Here is a 12,214-nt window from a genome sequence, read left to right as displayed (position 1 = left end):
TCTTAACGGATTATAACTTACATCTTTATTATAGCATTCAAGCTATCCGTTAGAACGGATGGCATTCATCTTTACTTGACACGATTGAATCTCAATCGATCAAATGCATAGCTTAATATCACATTCAATAGCATTCCCAAATCCACAAGGGATTGTCGCTTATTTACTACTTGTCGTATTTGTCATACAAGGATAATTTTTACATCAAAATTTATATGAATAGAAAGTGTAATAAGGACTTGTATGCAAAGAAACATACCTCGATCTTGCGCTCCTTCCTTTTTCTTGGCGCTTGTACCTTCTTCCTTTATGCCTACATTAGAACATTCATTCACTTCATTTAGTTTGTGGTTTCATTATACTATTTCCACATAAATTCTTCTTTTAGGCATTTCATCGAACACTTGGTAAGCATCATACATAAGGCACAAGGTACAAGTTTACTAAGCATGTTCCTACTAGCTCATCACAACACAAGAATCACCTTCCTCTAAATTCATACAATTTCCATCCTAAAATCAGTTTATCTAGCATTCGAGCATCACGACAATTTCACATATCAAATAACACATGATCATAATCCTTATGAATTTCCTATTAGTAACATAATCTTTACAAAGTGGGTTTTCACTATACTTTTCATAGAACATAATTTCAAGCATGATTCCTGTTCTAAAAAGCAATCTTAACTCAGATTTATTACAATGGTTACAAGGAATCGAGATTGGGTCTAACCCCTCATTCTAAAAATCATAGATTCAGAAAATCAAGCTTACCACTTACGAAATTGAGGTTAGTTATTCAGATTTATGGACTCATGCACTGGATTATCTTGAGAATTAAGATCCAATTGCTTGTTTTTGCTTGAGCTAGGGTTTCTCCCCTTCTCTTGCTTGTTCGATCGATCCCCACCAACACACCAGTGTGTTGGTTTTTGTTACATTATTATTATTATTAAACTTTGTCACAATCACAACTTTAGTCCCTAGGGTTATAAGTGTGGATAGTTATCATACTAGTTTTCTTTCTAGTTAACTAATACCAAAAATCTTTTGACTTGGTTAATTATTACAATTTATACACCTTTAATAAAATAAGTAAATGAATAGCATATTTTGGGGTGTTACAAGTCTACCCCCCTTAAAAGAGGTTTCGTCCCCGAAACCTGATCACATAACAATTTAAGTATTGACATACCGAAAAGAAAAGGGTAGTGCTTCCTCATTTCATCTTCAGTTTCCCATGTAAGATCCGAACCTTTTCGGTGTCGCCATTGAACCAACACTTGTTTAACAGCTTTGTTGCGGAGATTCTTCACCTTGAAGTCCTTAATGGCTATGGGTTTTTCGACATAATTTAACCCTTCGTCCAACTCGATAACATTGAGTGGTACTAGTGCTGTCTCATCCGCAAGACACTTTCTTAATTGCGACACGTGGAAGGTATTGTGAATCCCGTCTAGAGCAGGCGGTAATTCTAGTCGATATGCAACCTCTCCAACCCGAGCTAAGATTTGAAACGGCCCGATGTAACGAGGACCTAACTTTCCCCGTTTGCGAAAACGGATTATACCCTTCCATGGGGACACTTTTAGCAAAACAAAATCTCCGACTTGGAATTCGATAGGACGCTTTCTCTTGTCTGCATAAGCTTTTTGCCGATCTTGAGCTGCTTTCAACCTTGTTCTAACCATTTCGATCTTTTCATTCGTTACTGTTATTAAATCACTTGGTGCAAGTTCTCTTTGTCCTACTTCACCCCAACATACGGGAGTCCTACATTTTCTCCCGTATAATAGTTCGTAAGGTGCCATTTGAATACCACTATGGTAACTGTTATTATAAGAAAATTCGACCAGTGGCAATTGGTCGTCCCAGCTTCCCCCAAAATCTAAGGCACACGCCCTCAACATATCAATGAGTGTTTGAATGGTTCTTTCTGACTGGCCGTCAGTTTGAGGGTGGTAGGCGGTACTAATGTGCAACTTCGTACCCACACTCTCGTGGAACTTTCGCCAGTAACGAGAAGTAAATCTAGTGTCCCGATCCGAGACAATCGACACGGGCACTCCATGACGGGATACGATCTCGTTCATATAAATTTCTGCCATCTTTTCGGAAGAGTAAGCTTCTTTGATGGGTAAAAAGTGAGCGCTTTTTGTAAGTCGGTCTACGATTACCCATATTGTATCGTGCCCTTTCTTTGTTTTAGGAAGCTTGGTTATCAAATCCATCGTTAGTTCCTCCCACTTCCATACCGGTGTCTCCAAAGGTTGTAACTTCCCGTACGGCTTTTGATGTTCTGCTTTCACTTGGGAGCATGTTAAGCATTTCGCGACGTCTTTAACTATGTCACGCTTCATACCCGGCCACCAATAGTTGGCTTTCAAGTCCCGATACATTTTTGTAGCCCCGAGATGGACCGAATATCGAGACTTATGTGCCTCGTCGAGCAAGGCAGCCTTGACTTCACAGAATCGTGGGATCCAAATTCGGCCGAACCGTGTCTTAAGCCCGGTCGAATTCTCTTCTAGATCATCGATCACACCTTTTAATCTTTCCCTCTTCAGGTCTTCCGCTCCGAGCGACTTTATTTGAGATTCGCGGATCGCCTCGAGTAATCGTGGCGTAACTATCATCTTCATGGATTTCACTCTTATGGGAGATGGATACTCTTTACGGCTTAACGCATCGGCTACTACATTTGCCTTTCCCGGGTGGTAGAGGATATCACAATCATAATCCTTGATAAGTTCCAGCCACCTCCGCTGCCTCATATTTAGGTCTCTTTGTTCAAAGAAATATTTAAGGCTTTTGTGGTCCGAGTAAATGGTGCATTTTGCCCCATATAGATAATGCCTCCAAATCTTTAATGCAAACACTACCGCCGCTTATTCCAAGTCGTGTGTGGGGTAGTTCACCTCATGAGGCTTCAATTGTCGCGAAGCATAAGCGATAACTCTCCCTCTTTGCATTAGAACACAACCCAATCCCTGGTGTGAAGCGTCTGAATAGACCACCAGGTCTTCGGTTCCGTCTGGTAATGTTAAGATCGGGGGACTTGACAGTTTCTCTTTTAACATTTGAAAAGCCTCCTCCTGTTCTTTTTCCCAAACAAACTTCTCCTTCTTTCTTGTCAATTTTGTTAAGGGTAAGACTATCTTGGAAAAATCCTGTATGAACCTTCGGTAGTATCCAGCAAGACCCAGAAAACTTCTTATCTCTGTTGGATTTTTCGGAGGAACCCACTTCATTACAGCATCGATCTTTGAAGGATCAACCATAACACCCTCCGAATTTATCACGTGCCCCAGAAACTGTACCTCCCTAAGCCAAAAGGCACACTTTGAAAATTTTGCGTAGAGCTTCTCCTTACGGAGAGTTTCAAGTACTTCACGATAATGTACAGCATGTTCGTCTTTGCTTCGTGAATAAACCAAAATGTCATCTATGAATACAATTACCGATCTATCCAACATGGGTCGGCATACACGATTCATAAGGTCCATAAATGCCGCCGGCGCATTAGTTAACCCGAAAGACATTACTAAAAACTCATAATGTCCGTAACGGGTTCTAAATGCGGTCTTTGGAATGTCTTCTTCTCGTACTCTAACCTGATGGTACCCCGATCGCAGATCTATCTTGGAGAACCAACTCGCCCCTTGTAACTGATCAAAAAGGTCGTCAATTCTAGGTAAAGGGTAGCGGTTCTTTATGGTTAGCTTATTTAACTCCCTATAGTCGATGCACATGCGCATCGACCCGTCTTTCTTCTTAACAAATAAGACGGGCGCTCCCCAAGGCGACACACTTGGGCGTATAAAGCCCTTGTCTAGGAGGTCTTGTATTTGTGTCATTAATTCCCGCATTTCCGTGGGAGCTAATCTATAGGGAGCCTTCGCGACCGGTTTCGCACCCGGATTCAATTCGATATTGAATTCCACTTCTCGCTCGGGAGGGAGTCCCGGCAATTCCTCCGGGAATTCCTCCGGAAATTCGTTCACAACTTCAACATCTTCAAGCTTTGGGAAGCTTTGTTGAGTATTTACTACGTAAGCTAAGTATGCTCTACTCCCATTGAGCACGTACTTAGTGGCTTGAACGAGAGTACATAGCTTCGCTTCCATATTTCTTTCGCCTTGTACATTTAATCGTCTTCCACTTGGAGTTTGGAGAAGTATAGATTTGGTTTCACATTTTATCTCTGCATGGTTTTGAGACATCCAATCCATACCCACTATTACTTTGAATTCCCCCAAGATCATGGGTATAAGATCAATAGCAAACTCCTCATCCTCAATGGTCAATTTGCAATTTTTACATATTTCGTGCAACAAGTAACTTTTACTATCTGCTATCTCTACTTCTAAGGGCATCGACATTCGTTCAATCTTAAAGGATGGATGTTGAGCAATTTCACTAGAGATAAACGACATAGTAGCTCCGGTGTCAAACAAAACGTAAACCGGTATAGAATTTATTAGAAAAATACCTGAGACCACATTTGGCTGGGACTTGGCTTCTTCAGATGTGATCTGAAACATCCTCCCTTTTGCCCTAGAACCCTCTTGCTTCTTATCTTCTTTCTTTGACTCTTGTTGAAGCTTTGGACATTCCGACTTGATATGCCCTTTTTCGAAACAGTTGAAACAAGTCTTTGGGTTGTTCGGGCATTGATAAGATGAATGCCCCTCCTTCCCGCATTTGAAGCACCCCTTTTTGCCTAGCAAACATTCTCCGGTATGGAGCTTCCCACACGTCTTGCAAGGTGTAATTCCACCTTTCGACTTGCCCTTCCTTCCTTGATCCTGAAACTTCCCCTTTTTAGATGGGCTGAAACTTGCACTCTTTTCACTCGGTCTCTTTTCACCTCGCTCTTCTTGTCTTTTAATCTCGATCTCCCTATCCCGTGCTAAATCAATGAGCTCTTCAAGAGTTTCACATTTTGAGGGAGTGATGAACTCTCTAATTTCTGCCTTTAACACGCCATAAAAACGACTTATCTTCATCCTCTCGGTTGTTACCAATTCTCCACAGAACTTCATCTTATCCATAAAATTGTTTGCTATTTCATTCACTGATTCGTTTTTCTGCCGGAGGCGTAAGAAATCCTCCTGAATCTTGTCGATAGCCGACTGAGGGCAATGATATCTCATGAAGGGCCCCTTAAACTCCTGCCAAGTCATAACTTGCAGTCTGTCTTCGCCTACCTCCTTGCTGTGAGCATCCCACCAATCCTTCGCCTGATGGGTTAGTAAACCGGTAGCGAACATCACTTGATCCTCCTTATCACACCGACTTCGTATAAAGACCGCCTCTATGTTCGAGATCCATCTTTGACATTCAACAGGATCTATTTTACCGTCATACGTCGTCGGATGGCATGCCATAAAATCCTTATAAGTGCACCTTCGTTCCTTACCTCTACCCTTGGATCCCTCGATTAATTCTTTCAATTCTTCAAACCTACTGGTCATCATAGCATCCACCACACCCAGAACTCGGCTTTCTACTTCTTGAGCCAACCGTGGTAGGTTGGCTTGTATAACCCCTTCCGCTACTTCCGTGACTCTGTTCTCGAATGCTTCTTGTCTAGCCGCATCATTGTTATCATCATTATCATCATTGATATTTCTTGCATCAGCCATCTACACAAAATCATGGTTATACTTATTACGAATCATAGATCTTAGCATTTCATAATTCATCATTCCATGTCACATATACTCGTTCTTACATTTCGAATTTATTCCATACATTCGTCGTTTATCTCATACCTTCACATACATTTCGTTCAACGTTTGATAGTTTTATACCCTTACCGTTATCTATCTATTTACTTACATGCTTATTCTGCCCCATATTGATCCGACAAGGTTATGAATCCGGCTCCCGGGAAGTTCCGTTAAATAAAAATATAAAATTCAAAGAATATCGTAGGCTGGATCAGACAAGCCGTCGGTGACGGCTCCCCAACCCGTCGGCGACGGGCCTTGCAAATGGCCGTAGGCCATTTTACCCGTCGGCAGACGGTTAACGCGTCGGGAAAAGGGGTGGCGTCGGCGACGGGAGGGTACCCGTCGGCGACGGCCCTCCGTTTTGCAAAACTCTGCAGTTTAGTTTTTTGGCTGTTCCGACTGTTTTCCGGGTCTGTTTTCAGCTTCCCGGGTCCCGGTATTTCTCATTTAACCCATCTTAACATTTCTTAACATAATAATCCTCAATTCTTTAACCGTAGCGCATAATACACGATCATATTAAACAAACGTTTAAAAATTTTACCTCCTTGGCGATCTTGGAGCGAGCACATTTACACGAGCCATCGGTTTGAGTTCGGACACTAAGACTCTTGCCGAATCTCTCAAACCTTGGCTCTAATACCAACTTGTTAGGACCGCTTTTTCTAAAATACTAGATTACATGCTAAGCAAGATCCTTCGGACATTGAAATACAATTTTGACACTTATTAGAAAATTTTTACAAAATTTGGGCATGACCCGTTTGTAAAACGGACATACCCCCTGTTTTGACATAACTTACAACGTTTACAATACGACCTATTTTACATAAAACCATCCCGACAAAAACGACAAGTTTTCAATTCTAAAACATTTCAACAAAGTTTAACAAGTAACAAACACGACCCAAAAGCATGCATATAAGTTGCGGAAGCGCTTGGTATCATAAGGCTTGAACATGTGCTCGTCCCATATCTCCAAATCGCCTATAGAGGTGCTTTACCTACATTAGCATTCACAATTTAAAAAGTTAGTTATCGCCATAGAAAAATCATAACCTTTCGTTTTAGTTTTATCCATATAAGACATTCTTTCTCTTAAGCATACAACAACCCGATAGTTGGGTTAGGCATAACCACTCTCGTAGAGAGTTAAGCATACACATTCGACCCGTTCAATTGGGTTTAGCATAAACACTCTCGTAGAGAGTTAAGCATACACATTCAACCCGTTCAATTGGGTTTAGCATAAACACTTTCGTAGAGAGTTAAGCATACATGTTCTTTCTTTTATCCGTAAAACGGATTATAACTTACATCTTTATTATAGCATTCAAGCTATCCGTTAGAACGGATGGCATTCATCTTTACTTGACACGATTGAATCTCAATCGATCAAATGCATAGCTTAATATCACATTCAATAGCATTCCCAAATCCACAAGGGATTGTCGCTTATTTACTACTTGTCGTATTTGTCATACAAGGATAATTTTTACATCAAAATTTATATGAATAGAAAGTGTAATAAGGACTTGTATGCAAAGAAACATACCTCGATCTTGCGCTCCTTCCGTTTTCTTGGCGCTTGTACCTTCTTCCTTTATGCCTACATTAGAACATTCATTCACTTCATTTAGTTTGTGGTTTCATTATACTATTTCCACATAAATTCTTCTTTTAGGCATTTCATCGAACACTTGGTAAGCATCATAATAAGGCACAAGGTACAAGTTTACTAAGCATGTTCCTACTAGCTCATCACAACACAAGAATCACCTTCCTCTAAATTCATACAATTTCCATCCTAAAATCAGTTTATCTAGCATTCGATCATAACGACAATTTCACATATCAAATAACACATGATCATAATCCTTATGAATTTCCTATTAGTAACATAATCTTTACAAAGTGGGTTTTCACTATACTTTTCATAGAACATAATTTCAAGCATGATTCATGTTCTAAAAAGCAATCTTAACTCAGATTTATTACAATGGTTACAAGGAATCGAGATTGGGTCTAACCCCTCATTCTAAAAATCATAGATTCAGAAAATCAAGCTTACCACTTACGAAATTGAGGTTAGTTATTCAGATTTATGGACTCATGCACTGGATTATCTTGAGAATTAAGATCCAATTGCTTGTTTTTGCTTGAGCTAGGGTTTCTCCCCTTCTCTTGCTTGTTCGATCGATCCCCACCAACACACCAGTGTGTTGGTTTTTGTTACATTATTATTATTATTAAACTTTGTCACAATCACAACTTTAGTCCCTAGGGTTATAAGTGTGGATAGTTATCACACTAGTTTTCTTTCTAGTTAACTAATACCAAAAATCTTTTGACTTGGTTAATTATTACAATTTATACACCTTTAATAAAATAAGTAAATGAATAGCATATTTTGGGGTGTTACACGTTTGGTTGTACGGTCGCATTGTTCGTTAAATTACGACGAAACTCAAACGGACGCGAAAACGAACCAAATTAAGCGACGAATGGGAGTTTTGCATGCCGATCACTAAAATAAAAATATTTTAGTGTGTACAAAAATTTTGGATGTTCAGATGTGTCCAGAACGTAAGATATGCGCGAAAATGCAAACTTACGTCGTTTTTGACACTTTTAGTCCCTGAAAGATCATATAAGCATGTTTTCGCACACCGAACCACTCAAAGCTTATTTCTAAGCTATGATTAGGTTATATATGGTATGTTTAACTTATGATCAAGTTCTGGACTGTTCGACACCATACGAATCGGTATAGTTTCGCAGTTTGACGCAAATAGTCCCTGCGATCGAATAAACTTGTTTTTGCCATACCAAACCTTCCAAAACTTATTCCTAAGTTATGTAAAGGTCATTTAAGGTATGTTAAGGCTATTTCACTATTCCGGAGTGTTTGTCACGCTAAACTGATTACGTTTACACACCAGTGCGCGTATAACTTTCCAGAAAGCGATTTAAAGCTCGGAATTGAAAAAGAATTGATATGTGCAAAGGATACACATATTTATACAAATCCCAAGTATGAAACACAATGTTTCATTGATTTGGCATTTGTTTGGTGTTCGTGGTAACACATGTGTCACAGTCTCCCCTACTTTAGGAAATTTCGTCCCGAAATTTAATTCTAGAGGAAACTTGTGAAGACAACTGTGATTGTTTCACTTTCGAATGAATCCTCCGTTTCCCAAGTAAAACTCTAGGTCACGTTTGGATTCTTAGCGAATCTGATAACTGCCAAAATGTCGTTGTTGAAATAACAAAAACATGGAGTTTCGAGTAATGGATAGGAGGAGGTTTCCTATGAAGACTATTATAGGAAACTTGTGTGTGCTCGAAAACAGAGTCGGAGATTGCAAAATAAAATGACATTGGCCAAGGTCCAGGACTTCTAGTAATTTAAATAACGCTACTTTCGCAATGTAATAAGGAACACTTATATATAGGAAGTACCAGCGGCGTATCCACCATGCCCTTTTTACATCGTTCCCGTCTCGTTATTCTCATCACTATGGGTCTTAACACATGACAAAACTTGCTGTGATTTCTGTGCACTGAATTCCATAATTACGTATGCATCCATAATTACGTAATTCCTTGCTCATTTCACACAGTTCATTTCATAATGTGTGGGGTAAAATCAATCAAATAAACATGAAATGATTTGACTAGACCACCAAAGGATCTTTTTAACTAGATCAATGAACGATCTCTTTAACTAGATCAACACATGATCTTCCTTAACTAGACCGTTGTATGATCTCTTTAAATAGACCACTTAAGGGATCGTTATATCTCGGAATCAAATAAGTGTTTTGAATCAGCACTTTGGAATCCAAGGTTCTTACTATTTGCATAGAAGCCCCTTAAGGATTTAAGAAGGTGCTTTAAGTATCCTTCTGAGAATCTAACATATGAAAATACGAAAGATTCTACCAGGACTTAGATAACGAGCTTTGGAGTTACATATAAACACAAAATCACCAAATTGTGTATTTGTTAATTTAGTTATCAGCTCGTTTGTGAATTAATGCATTTTGAAGTACACTAGAAATCCAATCACGGACTTCAATTAGTACTTTAAAATATCCTCAAGAATCTAACTATGAAGATAGGAAGATCTTATAAGGATTTGGAATTTATTTTTGTCGTGTTATAACATTCGTATTAGGACACATAAAGAATCCAATCAAGGACTCACGATAGCACCTTTATCAAATCAAAGATTTGAAATGGTACTTCAAGTATCTGATTAAGAATTGCACCTGTACTTTGTTTCTTAAAAGAAACTAGTACTTAGGATTTTTGGGGAGATCACAAATGATCATGGAATGAAGGAACCACACGAGTAGTTTGTTCTGGAAAGAACATGGTTCTTTGGTGTCGGTATTGTAGGGGTATGTCGACACACACACACACAATCGTATCAGTTTTGGAAATAAAATTGGAACAACCATTTTATTTATAATAACTGAATTGTCTCAAATGTCAAAAGATAACAAACAAAGGAAATACAAAAGGCTAATTGTTCATTGCTGCATTGTCGTTCGCGTTTGCCTCGTTTATGTTAAATACTCGTCCGCGTGCTGGATTTGCATTAACAAGTCTTGGGCAATTGTTCCGGTAGTGAGTAAGATCACCACAGTTATAGCACGATCCAGGTGGAAATTGTGCTTGAAAAGCAGCAGGATTTGCAGCATTCTGGTTTTGGATAACATGACGACATGTATTGACCAAGTGTCCCAAACGCCCACAGTGGGTACACTTGTGACACAGTGTTTGATTCACATGATGACGGTTGCATTTGTTGCACAAAGGTGCAGTACCAATATAGTTCTTCCTAGCACGAGGCTGCGCTGGTTGATTTGGTGCAACCTGATCATTCTGAGCAACCACTGCAAAGTTTTGTGAAGCCTTACGCTTCTTCGACTTCTTAGAGGACTCGGTCTGTTTATCCTTTGGTTTATCTTGTGCTGACTTGTCAGATGGTTTCAGATCGCCTTTTCGGAAAAGCTTACCCTTCCTGATTTGAGATTCAGTCAGGGTGGCAGATAGTTCAATGGCTTGTCTGACGGTAGTAGGATGGCTACCAGTAACAATATCCTGAACTGGGTCAGGAAGGCCATCAATGTACTTTTCAATCACCTTATCCAAAGGCGTAACCATGGAAGGACATAACAGACTCAATTCCTCGTAACGATCAGTGTAGGCTCTATGTTCACCGCTGTCTTGTTTGAGATTATCAAATTTCCCGTTCTAAAGCCCTAAGCTCATGACGAGGACATAATTCCTTCATCATTAGAGCCCGAAGTTCTTCCCAGGTTTGTGCCATTGCCACATCGGCACCTCGATCCCTCATTATGCCATTCCACCATGTGAGTGCTCTTTTCTGGAACACACTTGACGCGAACTCAGCTTTTCGCTCGTTTGGGCATTGTACATGACGAAACGTACTTTCGAGACTCTCAAACCACTGTAGGAGCCTCGTGGCCCCTTCAGACCCAGTAAATGTAAGTGGCTTAGCTGAGTTGAATGTCTTAAAGGTGCACTGAACATTGTTATTGTTTGCCTGATTTATCTGAGTGATAAGGTTCGGGAGTACAGCAGCGAATTGCTGAGCGATCAAGGCTGCCAAGGCGGCATCCTGAGCTTGATCACGTCGAGGAGGCATATTCTAAAAGGGCAAAGAAACATGAGGGAAAAACGAGTGAGATGTCATTGGATATTCAAAACTGGATGTTTAAGAATATCGACAGAGCATAAGGATTGTGATCATTCGTTCGTTACTTAAAACAAACAAACGACACTGTGACAAATCAAAGTAAATAGGTTAATATAATGTATCACTGAAGACATGCTCGCCTACAAGTGAACACTCACCCCAAGAGTTCCCAGGTAAGAGTGACTGGTCCGATACTGCGGATTTGTACGAACACTCTAGCCTTAGACAGAAAACTCAGGGTACAGGCATTCACCCTTCCAGTTTGCACGTGTTCACATTATTTATACCCAAACTTTGATGAGATTTTGAAAAACACCAAAGGCTTAAAAGCCTAAAAACAAATCATCTAAGGATAGATGACTTCTTGTGATGTTTTGAAAAATTTTGACTCGAGAGAATGAATTGTGTTTTGTTTTTGTTAATCACCTAAGGATAGGTGAAGTGTATTGTTTTAAGACTAAACACAAGATAACTTGTGTTAGGGTCCTAGGAAGGTTATAGTCTAGGTCAAAGCATTACTAATAACCTAATTCCCTATAACCATTGGCTCTGATACCAACTTTTCTGTCACACCCCGACCACGTAAAACAACAAATCGTGGCGGAAACATCGGGGAGTGTTGTAACAGAATCATTGTTTCACAACCATGGATCAAATAGTTTTGTTTTATTAAATTATTGAACTCGGTGTTTTGGAACAAATCAGATAAATACAAATAAATTGTTTCTCAGTTTTAAGGT

General features: G+C 39.6%; 1 protein-coding gene and 1 long non-coding RNA gene across 2 annotated transcripts; both read right to left on the bottom strand.

The window, feature by feature from the left end:
- Positions 1-1,075: 1,075 nt before the first annotated feature.
- LOC110905180 lies at positions 1,076-1,813 on the bottom strand. The gene is made up of 2 exons (XM_022151075.1): positions 1,198-1,813; positions 1,076-1,083 (listed from the first exon to the last, which is right to left on the bottom strand). The coding sequence occupies exons 1-2, from the start codon at positions 1,811-1,813 to the stop codon at positions 1,076-1,078; spliced, it is 624 nt and encodes a 207-aa protein (XP_022006767.1).
- Positions 1,814-6,590: 4,777 nt separating this feature from the next.
- On the bottom strand, positions 6,591-7,952 carry LOC110905216. The gene is made up of 3 exons (XR_002572948.2): positions 7,812-7,952; positions 7,296-7,349; positions 6,591-6,744 (listed from the first exon to the last, which is right to left on the bottom strand). It is a non-coding gene; the product is annotated as an uncharacterized LOC110905216 (long non-coding RNA).
- Between the last annotated feature and the right edge of the window lie 4,262 nt (positions 7,953-12,214).

Source organism: Helianthus annuus, chromosome 4 (assembly GCF_002127325.2).
Source record: "Helianthus annuus cultivar XRQ/B chromosome 4, HanXRQr2.0-SUNRISE, whole genome shotgun sequence".
NCBI classification, from domain to species: Eukaryota; Viridiplantae; Streptophyta; class Magnoliopsida; order Asterales; family Asteraceae; genus Helianthus; species Helianthus annuus.
Note: the sequence above shows the minus strand (reverse complement) of the source record. Positions and strands in the feature narration are given on the sequence as shown.